Genomic DNA, 19,919 nt, shown 5'->3' with positions numbered 1-19,919 from the left:
CCAAAAAAAACACGTTTTGACTCCGAATATTGCAAAGAAATGAGAAGAAAAATATATTCTTCGATTGCTTATACAAAAAAGTTATAAATTGTGAATGGATACCCTATACCCTTTGTTTTCTTTAAAAGAATCAATAGCATTTTTTTTAAAACAGACACGTACGTTTTATGTCCGAAGTGAACTATATTTTTGCGAATCTTTCAGAAGAACGTGGAACATAATTCTAAATACACGTACTGACTTGTTGCGTTGGGAGAGATGTCTCATGTGGTTAATTACGATACTTAATCTCAAAGAATGAATACAAAACCTGGCATATATTGATTTAAACAAAGTCGTATGATACCTAAATGTATCAGTTATCTGATTTAACCTTTATTTTCATTGGTAGCAACTATATTAATTTGATTGTTACAAAACAAAACTAGAGGCCCTAAAGAGCCTGTGTCGCTCATCTTGGTCTATGTGAATATTAAACAAAGGACGCAGATGGATTCATGACAACTTTGTGTTTTTGTGATGGTAATGTGTTTGTACATCTTACTTTACTGTACATTCTTGCTGTTAACAATTATCTCTATTTATAATGAACTTGGCCCAGTAGTTTTAGTGGAAAATGTTAGTAAAAATTTACAAATTTTATGAAAATTGTTAAAAGTTGACTATAAAGGACAATTCCTCCTTAGGGGGGCAATTGACCATTTTGGTCATGTTGACTTATTTTAAGGTATCACTTTGCTGTACATTATTGCTGTTTACAGTTTTTCTCTTTCTATAATAGTATTCAAAATAATAACCAAAAACGACAAAATTTCCTCAAAATTACCAATTCAGTGGCAGCAACCTAACAACAGGTTATCCGATCCATCTGAAAATTTCAAGGAGGATAGATTTTCACCTGATAAACAATTTTCCTAAGCCAGATTTGCTCTAAATGCTTTAGTTTTTGAGTTATAAGCCAAAAAATTCATTTTACACCTATGTTCTATTTTTAGCCATGGCGGCCATCTTGGTTGGATTGCCGGGACATCTGACACATTTTTAAAAAAAGATACCCCATAGATGATTGTGGCCAAGTTTGGTTTAGTTTATCCCAGTAGTTTTAGAGGAGAAGAATTTTGTAAAAGATTACTAAGATTTACGAAAAATGGTTAAAAATTGACTATAAAGGGCAATAACTCCTAAAGGGGTCAACTGACCATATTGGTCATGTTGACTTATTTGTAAATCTTACTTTGCTGAACATTATTGCTGTTTACAGTTTATCTCTATCTATTATGATATTCAAGATAACCAAAAACAGCAAAATTTCCTTAAAATTACCAAATCAGGGGCAGCAACCCAACAATGGGTTGTCCGATTCATTTGAAAATTTGATGATAAACAATTTTACCCCCATGTCAGATTTGCTTTAAATGCTTTGGTTTTTGAGTTATAAGCCAAAAACTGCATTTTACCCTATGTTCTATTTTGATGATTGTGGCCAAGTTTGGTTTAATTTGGCCCAGTACGGTTTCAGAGGAGAAGATTTTTGTAAAAGTTACGACGACGACGACGACGGACGACGGACGACGGACGTCAAGTGATGAGAAAAGCTCACTTGGCCCTTCGGATCAGGTGAGCTAAAAAAGGGTTATACGTTTCTGGTTGTTTTTAGTTTTTTTGCTATTTGGTTTATGTTTGTATGGGGAAAATAAAATATACGTGACTGCTGTTTATACTTCGATTTAGGGCGTATTTCTTTTTTGTTGAAGTTAATTTTGAATAAAGAAAAGTATCTAATCAGCCATGCACTCTCATTTCTTGGATACTAAACCACGCCGCTATTTGTGAAATACCGTATCTCTAAAATATACAATTATAAGATAAGTTTATTTATATCGTTGTTTTACAAATGATATGATATTCATTTGAAAGACAATTAATTGTGAAGGACATAAGTATATACAATGCTTTCTACAAGATCCATATGTTGATACAGATATAAGCATGATACAGCAAATGTCAACCTTAATGTCTTGTGGGTTAATGACCTCCCTCACTCACATAAACATGCAAGTTGTTATAACTATCATTCCTCAAATCCTGTTATTGCGTGTATTAATGATCTCTTTAAGTTGAAAACTCTCAGTATCTTTTATCGTCTCATTATTATAATTTGTCTTAATATGTATCCATAGTTTCACCTTTCGATATTTACTGCTTATTTTGCTAATAAGCCTATATATATTTAAAAAGATGTGATATGAGACAACTCTCCCTCCAAGTCACAATTTGTATAGAGGTAAACCATTATAGGTCAAAGTGCAGCCTAAGCACGGAGCCTGGCTCACACCGAACACGACAAGCTATAAAAGACCCCCAAAACGACTAGGGTTAAACCATTCAAACGTGAAAACAAACGGTTCAATTTATATAAAAAACGAAAAACAATATAAGTTATGAACCACATCAATTAGTGACAACAAACGACAACTACTGAATATCAGCTATTATGGCTGGAGTATGAGAAAAATACATATAGTATATAGAATTGTTATTTCGATGATATTTAATTTATTGGATAATGTTGGGTTCTGTCTGTTATATCTATGTTTTCATATGCATTCTGTTTCTCATTAATCGGCCAGGGTTTTTTTTTTTTTTAATTTTTGATGCAATGATAAACAATTTTACATATAATATGTTGGATGTAAAATAACGGGGACTATTATACTATATTATTAGTATACTTAGTACCAGTAGAGACATGGTACCAGAAAATTATATAATACTGTGTCTTATAATATGCTTCTTCTTAGCCCGTTCAATGTATTCAAATAATGGATATTAAACTATTTAACTTGAATGAAACATCTTCTTTCTTAAAAGCAAGGCTTTATATATAATACAGTAGTAAGATGCCTTACTATGTATACATGTATTAGGCATTGGCTATTTGTCGGTTCTGATAAAAAAATATCATAATTAAAGCCTGTAAAATAGCCCTTTTGTATAGAAAAAAACTATTTTACCGTCACCAGCAATACAGTGAATTTGTTATTTGCAGGTTCTTTGTAAAGAGTGAAATTGAATACAATGTACTTACATTTGAAAAATACCGTATGAAAATCTGCACTGACAACATAAAAGAATCAAAAGTTATTACTAATATACCAGTAGTCGAATATAAAGAAAAAAACTGTCAGCATGGTCAGTAAAAGTGTAAATAACAATTCAAACAAATTATAACAATTTTAAGAGAGAAAAAAATAAAAGTATTGAGGATGGGATCCATTTTATATTACAATGAAATAATATCTAAAAATTCAGTCATATTTTCTATTTTTCCAGCAATGGCAACAACATCACTATATTTATTGCTGTTTTTAAAATTAATGTGTTACCTTTCGATTTCACCTCTGATGTGTACCGATTATCAGGTTATCTGCATGATGATATCGTAAAATATCAGCTCCGAGACATAATATGAAGCTTTTTGTCGAGTGAGCGTAGCGAACGAGATCAAAAAGCCTTCATATTATGTCAAGCAGCTGATATTTTACAATATCAATATGCAGATAATCTGATAATCGATTTATCGGGCTATATTTGTGTGTTTCGGAAGTGTTTTCTTTGTTTCACCAGCACTCAAAAGATGACTTGATAAGTTCGGGTCAAAGTTATTAACGTCGGTTCAAACATTATGACGTCGCTGATAAGTCCGGGTCAAAGTTATTAAGGCCGGGTCAACGTATTTGACGTCACAAAGATATGATACGGAATAATATTAAGAGCTGAACAGAGTGATATAGACAGTGGGACGACCGATAAATAATAATATCAGTATACTTTTCTATTATTTTCTAGCTATATAGATGGATTAAAAATTTATTTAACAATATATTAAGTGACATACAACTTCGCTGGAGAATCTCTTTCCGCCACGCAAAATTTCACGTTACTGTTTACCTGTTTAACAGCTGATTGTTGATTGATAGTACACGTGGGACTGTTATTGTAATCCGCGGTTAATTGATTTGACATTTCTGATTGGTGGAAAAAGTTGCACACTTGAATACTCCATGATGTGATTGCCACACACGAAAATTAGATGTTGCGGAGAAAGTACAGATTCGTGGTACTCCTATGTGCCCTGTGGATACTAGGCTTACTAGTTTTTGTATTGAAGGGCTCAGGGAATCAGGTACAGCAAATTTTAAAAGTTTTCTTTCTGTTTTTACTTAAAACACAACAGTCAAAAGTTTATTAAATTCTTATCCAGGTGTTCTCTTCACATTAGAGATAACATTGAAAGTTTTAAATACTAAGGAGTGAAACTATTTCTTGTACACGTAGATATAAACCTACTACAACAAAAGAAAACCAAAAATTCTGCAGAATCTGCACGTTTTATGATAATTGGCTATATATGTACGTTGCCACAGTAAATTAACTTGTAAATTGCAGATTCCATCTGAATTTTGACATCACAAAGTCTTTAACCAGAACTGTTTCAAACCTAAAAATAAAGAAAGATATTTTCAATGACTAAATAAATCATAAATATCTGTAAATAAATTTTGTCATATTATATGATATCTTACAAAAAAACATATAAACAGTCATTCATGTTGACAGTTTAATTATGTCAAGAAATTAACGTTGTTTACAGTTTTAAATATTTAAACAATTATTCTTTTTGTATGAGCGCTTGTATGTTCTTGTACACTATATAGCTTCAGCACTTATTTGACTTTCAAAGAAAAAGTATGTCTGACTATTGTCAGATATGTCAACTCTTCACATGCCTGGTAGAATTTTTGCTAGCATGCATACATATATTTTATTTGTACATGTAAACTAAAAACAAAATGTATTTCTTTATTATAAGGAATATTCTTTGAAATAAGCCTGTTTTATCTTCTTGCTTGCGATGAAAGTCTCAAAGTCCACTTAAAGCCATATTTCATTCTTTTGTCATTGTTAGCACATATAAGTTCAGTCTGCGGTTAGAGTTTTTATTACAATTGCAATTAATTACCCAGCTGTCATACCTTGGAATTTAATGAAACTTGGGACGAACGCTTCTTCGTAATACTGATTGAGTTAAATCATTTGAAACAGTATATATTTTAAAATATATTGTTTATAGTGAATTTACTGATTTATGGACAGTCTTCTGTTTTAAGGATAAAGATTCAAATATTCATTGATTTTTTTTAAAACTTGAATTGAATCTTGTTCATAATCAAGAGATTTCAGGTTGAACATAAAATGTAAATTGTTTGATATTGCCTAGTAACCCCTACATGTCATGCATGTACAAAAAACGTATCTACCTTAAGATATTTGACACAAAGTGACAAATGATTTCCTTTTTTGTTAAAAAATTGTCCTGGCTCTCCCTTGGCACCATATGCGAGTATGGTATTGAGGAAACCATGATTGTTTGTCGGAAGGGGACAATAAATGACTGACCTGAGTTAAAGAGAGGGACACTCTTGTAGATTACGAAAAAGAGCAGGCTAATGCTGCTTCAAGGCACCCCCTACATCCGCAAAGTTGAAAAGTATTAATATAAGTTGCAATAACTTATTTCACAATTCACTATAAATAAATATGTTTAAACTATTTAATTGTATTTGAGGAACTTATTTAATTTTCCATAGTTTAGTCATGTTTTTTCAGCAAAACTATATGTTTAATATACCGGTAAGACTTCCATTTTTGTGTAATCAATTGTAGCTCATGCATGTACATGTAGTTTACATGATTCAATGGTATAAGTTGAGTTTTGGCCCTGTCCCTTTGAAATGATTCTATGACTTTTTAGTATTTGAAACTGTTTAGCAAGTTTGGTCAGTTTAAAGAGAACACTGAATATTATAAATCATGGTATTTGGTATGTAATTGCAATAGTATTGGAATTTCTCACTTCCACTGAGATTATTTGGTCAAGCACCTTCAATCATGGTTTATTGATACATTTTGTATGTTAAAGTATTGTCATATTCATGTATATCAACATTTCAATTTTGTGATTACCATGAGAATAGCATTATTATACAGACACTGGCATATTAAAGATACATTCTGTGCAACCCAACCATTTAGATCTTTGATCCATTGTCAATGATAACTATTTCTCACTGTAACTGGCTATAAAAAAGAAGATGTGGTATGATTGCCAATAAACAACTCTCCACAAGAGACCAAAATGACACAGAAATTAACAACTATAGGTCACCGTACTGCCTGCAAAAATGAGCAAAGCCCATACCGCATAGTCGGCTATAAAAAGCCCCGATAAGACAATGTAAAACAATTCAACTGAGAAAACTAACGGCCTTATTTATGTAGAAAAATGAACGAAAAACAAATATGTAACACATAAACAAACGACAACCACTGAATTACAGACTCCTGACTTGGGACAGGCACATACATGTAATAAATAATGTGGCGGGGTTAAATATGTAAGCGGGATCCCAACCCTTCCCTAACCTGGAACAGTGGTATAGCAGTATAGTTTAAGATGTAGCGATAGCAATGTCTAGACTGAAGCATCCAGTATAGTTGCTATCACAGTACTTTTTTATCCTATTTGTTATCATATAAACTGGATAACATATTTAAAGACTTGTATGAGCAGTTGATTGACGGTCTTTTTCTTGACACTCTAGCTTTGGTCATTCATTTTAATTTTACTACTTATTAATTTTGACAGTAAATATATGTATGTTCAATATGTTTCATTTGTATGCTGTTGGGTTAATTTTGTTAATGACTTTTTAATGCAAATAAGACCAAAAACATTTAATAAGCGTTTGACTCAACAGTTTAAGATAGAAAAAAAAAGAATTACAAGATACAAAGTTATTCAAAAAAGGTTAATTTGATATGTCACAAAACAAAAATACACTGATTTGTATTCTAAATACAGTGATACATGCATATATATATATCTATTCTAAGATGGCTATGTACAAAAAAGGTGTAACAGTTGATCTACTTTCAAGCAATTTTTTTAATTGTGTATAATTTAGTTTGTACCTTCTCCATCCAAAATCCTCTGCATCCCTGTTCTTCTTTGTGATATGCTTTAATGGAGGTCGTGTCTAGTTTGATAAAGTTGATTGTGCTTCAAGTAAAGTTAAGATTAAGGATGAACCAGAAAGATTTTTTTTGTATTGCTACCATCAGAATGGTGTCAGAGGCGGATTTAGGGGGAGGCCCAGGGGGCCATGGCCCCCCTGTTGAGAAAAAAGTTCATCATATAGGGAATCACTGAAGTGTGACGGGAGCAGGACAAACCATGACATAAAAGCATTTTTGATTCAATTGAAAAGAAAGTTATTGGCAAAAATGGTGTGAGAATAACCCTTTACCTGGAATTTATGTTAAGGACATGTTTAATGTTGTACATGTAGGACATCATGAATTTATGATACTGTGTTTAAAGTGGGGAGGACGCTTTCAATCTTGCAACTGCTGTCAACTCGTGACTCGTCTCATTTTTTATTTGATTACCTAGAGATCTGACTTTGTAAGAATTTATCAAGCACAGAATCTTTTATAGAATGAATGATTACCTATAAGTTTTCTGTACATGTTTAAAAGTCACATTGACATCTTTATTTATGATAGATGTTAAAATAGGTATAGAGCAAACTTTTTCTTTACTGGGTTAATCATGTAAATAAAGTCAACAGGTTATACCATATTCATGATGTAGTACACCATTTCACAAATAACTATTGTTTACAATATGCATTTATAAATGCTGAGCACATAAGTAATAAGTATTGCCATTGGTGTGCACCTTCATCTTTCCTAATATAAATGACAGCTCCAGAGCACATCTGTACAAATATCACAGATTGAGACTGTTATAGAACTGAATAAAACATATATAAAGAATGACATTACTGCACACAACCCATAATGCTTAAAAGTCTTTGAAAAACTTAGTCTAAGGCTGGCAATCTAACTCTGTGTGATGAAAGTTTTTAGAGAAAACTGTATGATTTAAATTCATGCTTTACATGATAATTATATGTTGTTGATCATCATAATACCAAAGATTCATAGAACAAAATATATATAAGCACTTCACAGAAAACATAAAACTTCAGCAACACAAACCCCTCTAAACCAGTAAGGTACAAAAAATGTATATCTATGTCATTTAAAAGCAACATACATGTAGAAACCCAGCAAAAACCAGTTAAATATATCCATGTCATTATTATGTATTCCACCTGAACATTCAATTCTCTTTAATTCATGTAGTTTATCAATTTTTATGAGAATTAGAATTAGCCTTTTGTGGAATAAATGGGATGTGGTGTACTAACTCATAAAAAAAAATATATGCCTTTCGAGACAGACATTTCCTGTTACCATGTAAAAAAAAACCCAACCAAAACAAAGAATATCTTGATGAAACCACTTCCCCATTTTGAATAATTAAGGATTTATTTAAATTATAGGTAATACATATTGGAATAATTCCACCGAATATATGATATATGATATATATTCATATATAAATTACAGATTGATTGGCTTTGTCAGTATTTTGTACAATTTTAATTTATGTAGGTATACCCTCTGGTTATCTGAAATCTTTTTAACCTGTTGTAATATTGTATAATGGGGAGGGAGCTTATCGAAGCCTGGTATCAAACCCAGAAGATAAAAATAGGAACATTTGTGTAACTAGTAATGTTTATACTAACAGCTAATATTTGCAGCTCAGTGTCAATAGTGGTATGGCAATGTTGCTGTTTTGTCCAGAGACCGTTGGTTTCCAAAAAATAAACTTTAGTACAAGTGTATGGACCTCTATGAAATTGTACCACAAGGTCCCATATCTCAGAGGAAAGTTGGGATTAATTTTTGGCGTTATTGTCCTAATTACTGTTTAAGAACTCTGGGTTAGAAAGACAAAAAGCAAACATTTTTGGGAATTTGAGTTCAAGTGTATTGATTTGTATGAAATGGTATTGCAAAATCTCCATCCATGTAGGGGTGTCAGAGATTTGCAACATGTTACACCCTCGTGCATACTTCTTCAAAATGCATTGTTCGTAAAGAGAAACTAGTAGTTACACGTTTGAAGTGTTTCTGTATTATGAATTAAGTACACATCAATACTTGTATACATTTTATTTAAACTCTCAACTGCTTTGAAGCCAAAATAATTTTCAAATGTACACACTTATGTATTATATTTATTTTATAAATCATTTTATAAAAGTGCTTGAAGGAATTTATTGTGTAAATTGAAATACACTTTACATAATCCAACAATTTATTTCTTGTGAATCATTTTGTAATTGAAAGATTTTCCTAAGGGTACAAGAATAATATATAAATGTCAGACACAAGTATATTAAAAAATGGAATTTGTCAAACTCTGTTGGAGAGTTGTCTCATTGGCATTAAAACAACATCTTTAATTTCCATTTTATTAAAAAAACTGCATAACTTTCTTTTGTATTTCAACCTCTGAGTTTGTCTTATTGATTAGTATTGACATGACTTACAATTTTCAGACATTTAATCTTAAGAAAACTGTCTTAATTGCTATGAGGAGACTAGATATTATCACTTATTATTTTCCAAGAATGATCAATATAAACCTTTGACAAGAATCATAAAATAAGCTCCAACGTCTCCAAAACACCTGAGATATTTATATATATATATATATCTTTATTAGCCTCCCTAAGGAGAGATAGTGATATCAATACAATATTATAGCATAACACAATATATACAAATTTGAATCGAAAAAAAATAAAAAAAATAAATACATAAATGAAAAATAAAAAATAGTAATAATAATAATTGAAACTACTTTCAACTTAATTCACATTATAAATTCGGATTGGGAAGGGAAAAAAAAAACAAAAAAACAAAAAAAAACACACACAAAACTTTGAACTTAATTCATATTGTCAATTAGGAATGAGAAAATGTTTTGCAAAATCTGTAAACATATTTGACACATAAAAATTGAAAACGTTTTTTCTGCTCACAGTCTAGTTCAAATTCGGTTTCGCATGAGAGCAAAATGTAACAGAAATCTTCGTCATTTAAGGATCCAAGAAAGGCACTGAAAGTTATTGGATTTAAGCATAGAAGCTCGCACCAGAATTCATCCCGAATGTCGGATAAATAGTCACATGACGAAATTGCGTGAATACACGGGTCGGTGAAAAGTTTACCACATTTATCGCATAAAATACTATCACTGTTTGTATTGTGGACCAAACAACACAGGGATACTATGTAATTTGCCTGTTTACGCAAATACGGAAAGTCTAATGCAACTGTCCATGCAGGATGAGGCTGAAATACTTTATGTATCTTCTTGAAAATGTTAAAGTCACTATCTATATTTATACGTTGTTGCCATTCGTTAAGTTCATATTCAAAAATAGATCTGTGAACTATTCGCTTCCATATACGCTGGGACGGAAAATTTCCGCTATCCATAAACTTTGTTAAATAGTCTGATAAATGGTATTTGTAGAGTATATCCACACAGTCCTTTGAAAAATCCGATGCACAGTTAGTGTACTCTTGATTGAAGTACTTGAGTTCAAAAAGTTTACGTACGAGAATACGAAATGAAATCGCTCTTTGTGGTAAATTACAAATTCGTCCGAAGAACAGTAACTTTCGTTCATTAATAAAACTGTCTAGGTTTAACCAACCAATGAGAGAAAGGCACATATCAGTTCTTGTCCGTCTAGGTAATCCTTGAATGAACTTGCAAACATAGTGATGCGTCCGTTCTAACATAAGTGTTTCTGTTTTAGACAGCTTGCCCCAGATCTCGCATCCGTAAAGAGCTTTTGGGTAGCATACTTGGCGAATAATGTTTGCACATACTATAGGGTTGAGAACAGCAGGGTGAATACCAGAGCGAATCACAGACGCAGTGGTTGCTCTTAATGTTCGACACGCTTTCAGTGTACGATCCATTGTTTTCATTGAAGTGTCTAGTGAAATGCCAACATGTGTTGCACTTTTAACTGATAGAATAGGTTGGTTGTATAAGAATATATCTGGACCTGTTAGTTTTTTGCCGAATTGAAGCAGTTTGCTTTTCGTGGGTGAAAAGGAGAAGCTCCATGATTCGCTGTATTGTTCACAAATTGATACCATTTTCTGAACGGATTCGTGATTTGTGGCAATGAGAGAAATGTCATCTGCCTGGACGGGAGAACTACTATTAATGTCATATAAGAATGCTCCTTTGTTGCTAGATTCAAGTTCATTAATCAAATCGTTAATAAAGATCAGATATAATTTTGCAGACAACGCACTACCTTGGCGCACACCACGGTTTAGTTTAAACCATTTCGAAAGTTTTCCACCAGACAGAATAGCACTTGATAAATCTGTGTACATGTTATCTAATAGTAGCCATAATTTTCCGGTCGCACCATATTCAAAGAGTTTAATACGTAATCCATCAGGAGGTACTGTGTCAAATGCTTTAGTGCTGTCTAATAAAACAACTATAACTGTTCCGTTCTTTTTTATATGATGAATAGTTACTTCATTAAGATTGAATGAAGCGTTTAAACTAGACAAGAGTTTTTGGTAAGCTACCTGTTGGACATTCGGGAAGTCAGTACGCAATAAGGTAAGTAGCAAGTCGACCATCTTCTCGAAGATCTTTGTGACACTCGGCACTAACGAGATGCCTCTGTATGAGTTTGTATCTGTTTTTGGCTTGTTTCCACCTTTATAAAGAAGTATTATCATACTCTTTCTCCAGTCGTTCGGAATGTACACACATTTGATACACAAGTTGAAGAGGTGATGTAAGTGTTTTATAAGTAATTTACTGCCATGCCGTATGTGCTCATTAAACAAGCCGTCGTGGCCACACGCTTTGTTGTTCTTTAGTTTTGAACAAATTTCATTGACATCTGATAATTTAAATGTAATGTTCTTCTGATCTCGGTTGACAATTTTGCGAATAGATGACACTTTTTCGGTAATTTCAGTTTCACGCTTCGGGTCGGTATATGTCGACGGAGAAAATACGTTTTGGAAATGAGATAGCCAGATATCGTTGATCTTTTTAGGATCGGTATAAGTCACACCATCTTTCACTAACGCACTACAAGCGCTTGATTTCTTTTTTCGATTATTTATGATTGTCCAAATCGTTTTCTGATCGATATCAAGGTTACTTTCGATAGTTTTTGCTAAATTACTTTCATATTCGTCAAATGCTTCTCTCAAAGCTGTACGAAATTCTCGTTTTGAAGACTTGTATTTTTGAAAAAACTCACAGTTTGTATCATGACAGTGACAATTGTTTATCCATTCATTCCGAATACTACGCATCGAATCTCGTAAAACTGTAAGGTTTGGATTCCAATACGGTTTTGAGTGGCGATTGAACTTTTTATACGGTAAAGTGTCTTTTTCGGCTTTCTTTATAGCATTGACTATGCAAGAATAGTACGATTCAATCACATCAGGTGTGGCTGTATTTGGAAATTTTACCGTCCATAGATTTGTTGATACTGCAAAAGTGTAATCCTCTATAGAGTTAGTACGTCGTGCGCGTTCCCAAGATACAGTTGGGTCACTAGTCTCTTGTGGATGATGGAGATGAGATTCCGTTTCTAAGGTACATAATATTGGGTGATGATCGGACGTGCTAAATGAATGATTGTCAATAACCTTAGCTTGTTTAACTTGTTGCAATTTTTTTTTATTTATAATAGTTGCATCATCATCAACTTGCATTAGATATGAAATCAAAGAGCAAAGGTTCATTTAATTAATAAAGTATGATTGATATATACATTTATAGAAAGGTAGTTCAGCTTTGGTTCTGTTTTTTTTTGCATAACAAAAGTTTATATATCTTCTATGTATGGGTAGCATTTTATATAGATTGGATGTGATAATTACAGTTTGAAGTGGGTCTCATTGCGTGACGTGGAAATGCTGATTTATTTTGTAAGCATGACACGTGAAAAAATGAGAATTGCTTACGTACAAAGTGTAAGCGGGATACATTAATCTGTCAAAACAGTAAGCGGGATATGGGATCAGAACCCCCCAATGAGACCCCCTTTGAAGAAATGTTGATACCAACTTGTCCCATTTGATATACTCATAAAAAGGTCTTTTGGTGGTTTGTTATGTGTTTCCCCGACCACATTTCCTTTCTTGTGGCTTTTACTGGAACTAAGCAATTTTCCACAAATTGTCTCTAGTTAAGATTTTGTTTGAAACAGTATTTTTTTGTATAAATTATTCTGTTAAGGTGAAGAATAATGTTCTACTGTACTAAATCATTTGGTAATTTTCAAAGTGACTCATTAGAAAATCTCTAATAACAATGATAAACGTAATATTTTTGATCATCTTATGCAATATATACATTATAACAAACAGATGAAATAGATATACATTATAACAAACAGATGAAATAGAAGGAAAAAATTACTGTTATGATCAATTTATTGTAGGTTTATGGATATTCTCCATAAACATGATAAATGTCAGTATTAAATATCAATTATAATAATAAATGTTGATGTAAAGTGTTATAACAACAAAAAATGTCAGGTTATTTAACCATAGAACTATTTCAGCAGTGTTTTAGCAAAGAAGGGTATATTTGATGAATTGTTGGATATTTTTTTGTTGTGATTTAATTGTTATATGTTTGTTTTAAGCTGACAAGTTAAATAAATGTTCAATGAAAACTCCTTCATTCTTCTTTAAAGGTAACAGTAAATCACAATTGAAATGATGTTGTCTAATTTATTTAAACATTTAAAAAGACTTATGTATATATGTAAGCAACAACTGTTTGATAGTGGGTTGAAAATACTAGTTATGTTATGGTCAATAAATAGGTACATGCCAATTTTATACATGTACCAAAAATTAACCTTCTTATATATAGAGAAGAAGCCTTCAACAATGTGCAAAGCCCATACCGCATAGTCAGCTAAAAAAGGTCCCGAAATGACAATGTAAAACAATTTAAACGAGAAAACTAATGGCCTAATTTATGTACAAAAATTTAATAAAAAACAATTATGTAAAACATAAACAAAAGACCATGAATTACAGGCTTCTGACTTGGGACAGGCACATACATACAGAATGTGGCGGGGTTAAACATGTTTTGTTTATAATTTCACACTCTGGATGAGATGATCAGTATACATATACATGTACTAAACTACTCTTTGATGCTAGGTTTCAGAAGAAATTTTCGTTGTTATAAAAAAATGAAAATTGGAATATTAGCATTATAGAGGTCAGCTGCAACCATGTGAGTGAATATTTGAGTCAATCCTTGCATATGTATGTATGTGTGCCTGTCTGTCTAACTAACTGTCTAAAATTTGAATGCTTTGAAAAATATTTGGGATGCTTGATGTCAGGTACATTTTGTACATCCCTTCTTATTAATATATATATGTGGGTTTTTTTTAAAGCTAAACTTATGAATTGAAACATCACAACTTTAATATCTAAACCAAGTTGAGAATTTTGTAATTTTCAAGGGTTCTTAAAACTACTTTCAAATCAATTTTCTTTTGTTATATGGATAAGTAATTAAATGAGTAAAGATAATTTCCTGTGCAAGTTAATATAGTTAACAGCTTTTCAAGGACATTTATGCATTACATAATACGCTAGGTTTTTGTAATATGATGCCAGCAACTGAGCTGGAATTGATGAAGATGATTTTTAATTTCTTTTTTGTTGTAATTCAAATTCTGTCTTGATAGAATCATAACACAATTTGCAAAAACTACTTTATAAAATTATTCCTTGTGGAGAATCTGTTTCCACTAATTAAAGCAGATCATTCTTAATAATTCTCTTAAGTTAAGTTTATTTTTAGTTTAGTTCTTAGACTTTCATTCCAGACATTATCAATAACACTTATCCCCTAGTATTGAGCTAACATATGTTTTAAAGAACTGATTCCTTAATATTATGCTCTGCTTCTAAAAAAGGGAACCACTTGATGTTAAGCAGCCAACAATCAATTTAAAAGAGTGAGAGGAGTCTGATGTATCTCTGTTAATTGCCGCAGATATCTTCTGCACATGATTCTTTCTAAATAAGCTGAATTTTAACTTTTTCATTATATGAAGGTCACTACAGGTTATATACATGTTGTTTTCATCGGTTCTCTTTCTAATTTACTACTGTAAAGCTGGTTTAAATTTCACGATTTTCATTTAATAAGGTGTAAAAAATATTTTGACGGTTATTATTTTTGCGAATGCTAAACTTTTATCAACACCTTTGCATGTCCACTTAAATTTGCAGAATTTATTTGGGCGATTTTGTTCTATTTGCAAATCCTCAATATATGATATGATTTCTCTTGATAGAAAGTTTTGAGGCCATGATTTTTAATAATGATATTTATTCCAACAGCTAAGCACATATCTGGAGAATATGGTGTCATGGGTGATCCATCCAATATCCTTATAAGCACATTTATTTAGACTATAGTGCAACCTTACATTACATAATATTACAACAAACTAAAGTACATGATTTACATACCAGCCAGCCTTCAAAGACTGATGATGCACTGCTATTAAACTCATTCACAATAATAAAACATGCACTAAAAAGAAACATAAAAAAGTTAACAATTTCTACGGACTTTGTTAAAATTCAAATAGAAATTAATTGTTCTCACATATTTGTCATATCAATTATATAATTCAAGACATATTTACTGTTATACATTTGTTAGTAACAAAAGTAATTCGTCATCAGTTAACAATGATAAGTTGATACATGTGTGCTAGTTCAGTTAAAGTCAGTAAAAAATGTGTTTGTATATACAAATATGTAACCTCCAAATAAATGACCAAATAAATGAAATAATAGTTGGCAGTAGAGGATTATTGCAAACTTAAAGTTTTATATATAGAGAATAAGAGAAAATACTGTATAGTCAGTTCAAGTTTTATATGGAGAGCTTTATATAGAGAATAAACTGTTATTGGTTCTCATTAGCTAATCAATAACTAGTATTGAGGGGGGAAGGGGGGCTACAATCATGCTTCTGTGATTCCCTTTAAAATCAACCAAATTTTTCCCACGAAAAGATGGGTTTAGGCCGGGGGTTACTGACTATTCTTTCGGGTATAACTGTGCCAACAGCACTTGCAAAATAATACCCTGTTCTAAACAGAAAACAGTGAATAACACCTGGTTCTAAACAGAAATATTGAAAAACATACCCTGTCCTAGACACTCTCAGAAAATGTATACCCTGTTCCAGACATGCTCTAGACCGTATAAAATAGATGCTGTTCTAGACGACTTGGGTTCTAGACTATACCTTAAAAAGTTAAATAAGCAATCCTGTTCTAGACAAATACTTTGTTAAAGAAAAAGACCCTGTTCTAACCAGCTGGACATGAAAAGTTGACCCTGTTCTAACCAGCAGGGCATGAAAAAGGAATCCTGTTTTGCGGCACACTTGTACCATCAAAAATATAGGAAGTAACTTGCCTGGGGGTTTAGGCCACCCAGGGCCGCCTGAATCCAACTAGTGTTCTTATATAGATTGTTCTTTTGATAGAAGCACTGTAACTGATTTAAAAGTAATGTTTATCTCTTACATGTATAAGGTTGTTAATTATAAGTACAGAAACTTTGTTAAGAACACTGTACATTTTTGACAGGTTCTAATGATCTTTCTATTACAGACATTGTCATAATATATCATCCTAATTATGTTTTGAATTTTAATTTGGTACTATAAATTTTATCTGGAGTAAGTAATTATGTTATATTGATGACTTTCTGATCCTACTTGCATGTAAATTTTGCTACAAGATCTGTCTCACAGACTAACATGTAAGCATTACATCTTCTTAAAGTTTGTACCCTTTGAATATTTATTAGACAATCATATGAAGAAAATGTATCATATATATTGGGGCCTTATCAGTAAGCTTGTTGTTCTACTCCGAACCCGTAATGATTCAATTTTTATGTCCTAGCATAACTAAACTTTTTAAGTTAAATTTGTATTATTTAACATTTTGTTCTAAAACGATTTCAAAATTCACTGCAACAAAATCTCACTAAATTTTGTGCAATGATCATAACTATGTCACAAACACTTTTTTATTTTGATGGTTTAATGTTGTGAAAGGGTTAACTATACCTACATTTGATTGATCTTCTTTCACACAAAGTGTACGTAATTGGGTTATAATTTAGACTTTGATGTAATTTGTACACAATTAGAACTTGATGAACTGCATTTTTGACAGAAATTGATATGTATTAATTAGGTAAGGTAAATGCCTTTTGCATTTTTTATTCTAATTACAATCAACTTGTAGCTTTGACAAATTATTAGGTTTTAAGAAAATATAACAGGATTATTAACATTCAATTGTAGGGAAATAAAACTGTCTATACTCAGACAAATAAATACTGGTTTTTCATGACAAAAATGTAATCACTTGTATAAAGCTTCAAATGTCAGACTGGTAAAGAGCTGGATTACCCATGTCTTGTAGTTATCGGTCGATAAAAAATATTCTGTTCGGCATACTAAGGTATATGTCTATTGTCCTTGACCTCATTTTCATGATTCAAGGATGTCAGAAAAAGATAACTCTTCATGCCTATTGTGAAATAACCTTTGTTTTTGAAAACATCTCCAAAAACATCAGAATATAATATAAGAAAAGTATTATGCAGTCAATCTTGTTAGTACTGAAGTACTATACATGTATTAAAATACTGAGCTGATAATTCCCCTGTTGAAATAACAGTCCTGTCCACTCTCAGTCTACCAGCAGTGGTAACAACATTTACACTGCAAGAAAATAAATATTATACTCGATTGTAATGAATAACGGAACATTGTAAAATGAGATTGTTCACATGTTTAATTTGACAGTAACACTTGTATCAGTATGTTTGTAGATGTAACATATATGTATTGACATAAAAGGGTAAAACACTTTGACATTTTTGTGTAAGAAAAGTCATGTCAGATTAAAATCAACAACTTTTATCAATGTAGTTTATATGTTATTTCCCACATCTGATGAACAATCAGATCTTCAATTGTTTTTGTTTAACAAAGCTAGGGGAAAACACATTAAGCCAAGATTCTTTTATCCTTTCAAACTTATTTCATTGGCAGATCCAGAAATTTTCAATAAAGTGTGTGTGTGGGGGAGGGGGTTATTGACTACCCAAAGAGGGGGACTGCTCCAGACTTGCTTTAGTGATTCCCAACTCGCTGTGTAAGACCAATTGTTGGCGGTTGGCTGTTATATGCCCTTTAGTTGGGTTGTTGTTCATTTGACACATTCCACATTTCCATTCTCAATTTATTTTCTCACTAATTGGTACACAGCAGCCAAAAGTATCGAACAAGAAAAGGGGGAGGGAGGCAGGGCCATATTACACCTGCTTGCGTTCCTGTACCACTTATTTTATGTATTTATTATAAAAGTTAATACCTACAGCCCATACCAGTAAAGAGGGGCAGGCAAAAGACTCAGAACCCCACCTGAGTTTGGCTACATTTCATGTTTTTTTATTTAAGAAGCCATATTTCCATAAAAGATTAATGGTCACCATCACTACAAGAAGGGATTGAGGGCAAAGGGGTTAAACCACATGGCCACAATTACCTCTAACTTGATTTGATGATCACACCTGCCTCCTAACATTGATGCAATGACTAAACTAGAACATACAGGGATTAAATGCAACAAGTTCTAAAATTTTCAAAGTATTAAAGGAAGAGAGAAATCATGAATTTACTAAGGTCATCAGTATTAGTAAAAATGTCAGTATAACTGATGTAAATGCCAACAGTAAAACTAAAAGTGGCTGTTTTAGCAAAAGTTATATATGAATTGCTTATCCTCGTGTGTATTTCTTTGTAATTGGTAAAGGTACAATCTTCAATGTATTGTGTACTATGTTCATCAGTGGTGAATACCTTTAACATAGTCTTGGTTTTATTTATATTTCAGGATTCATATACAGGAGGAGTACCCAGGGATGTTGTTGAGTTTGTAGAAAAAGTCCCTCATGATTCAGAAATCCATGAACCACCAGAACCGAAGATCTCAAATGATAAAGTACCAGCTTTTTTGGAAAAGTTAAAACCAGTAAAAATAATAAAAGCAAAAATACAGCCACTACCTGATGGACCTAATGATGTTTCATGGCGTGACTTTGATGAATTAACTTACGTTGATAAAACACGATGTAATGTTGGAGAGGACTGCTATGCCAAAAATAAATATAATCAATTAGCCAGTGATAATTTAAAAAGTAACCGAGGTGTTATAGATACTCGACACACAAAGTAAGTCCAAATATTTAATAAAAACAAAATTCTCTTAATATTATCAATAGTATAGTATAACTTTTAAAATGGAAATAACACTTTTTACAAATTTCGAGTATCTGAAGCTCTTTAGATTTACGGTACCTACATCAGAAAATATTGAAATTCAGAGATGTATTAATACTTTTGTAATTGAGAAGGTATTAATTCTATGACCTTAACTGAAGGGACCGAAAAAACTTACTTCTTACACTCATTCATGGGACACAATCAACCCAAGTTTTATGTATGTGTTTTTTTCTTGGTTTTACTCATAAGCATGGATAACATTATAGAAATGTCATGCCTGCAACATGGGTTGGCAAACTAGAAATTTTGCCCACATAATCTAATCTAGCTACATGTAGCTATAGTCTGAAATGCATGTTTCTGTTTGAAATAGATAAAAAGAAAATCAGACCTGATTAAACTAAATTGATATTTCAGAAAGATGCTTAAAAACAGATAGTCTGTCTCTTATTTGCTTCAATTGTCCATGCTAAATCCTGTAGGGTATAAAAAT

The 19,919-nt window shown here is 32.0% G+C and overlaps 2 protein-coding genes across 2 annotated transcripts in view; both read left to right on the top strand.

The window, feature by feature from the left end:
- The window catches only part of LOC134711744 (uncharacterized), a 405,579-nt gene that overhangs the window by 243,202 nt on the left and 142,458 nt on the right, over positions 1–19,919 (top strand). The gene's annotated exons all lie outside the window — the stretch shown is intronic.
- LOC134711739 (polypeptide N-acetylgalactosaminyltransferase-like) overlaps positions 3,968–19,919 on the top strand; it is a 32,580-nt gene continuing 16,628 nt past the window's right edge. Inside the window, exons 1-2 of the mRNA XM_063572575.1 lie at positions 3,968–4,186; positions 19,038–19,375. Coding sequence (XP_063428645.1) covers positions 4,094–4,186; positions 19,038–19,375 — 431 coding nt within the window. The 5' untranslated portion in view covers positions 3,968–4,093. The remainder of the gene's footprint in view (positions 4,187–19,037; positions 19,376–19,919) is intronic.

Source organism: Mytilus trossulus, chromosome 3 (genome assembly GCF_036588685.1).
Source record: "Mytilus trossulus isolate FHL-02 chromosome 3, PNRI_Mtr1.1.1.hap1, whole genome shotgun sequence".
NCBI lineage: Eukaryota > Metazoa > Mollusca > Bivalvia > Mytilida > Mytilidae > Mytilus > Mytilus trossulus.
This window is presented reverse-complemented; position numbering and strand designations above follow the sequence as displayed.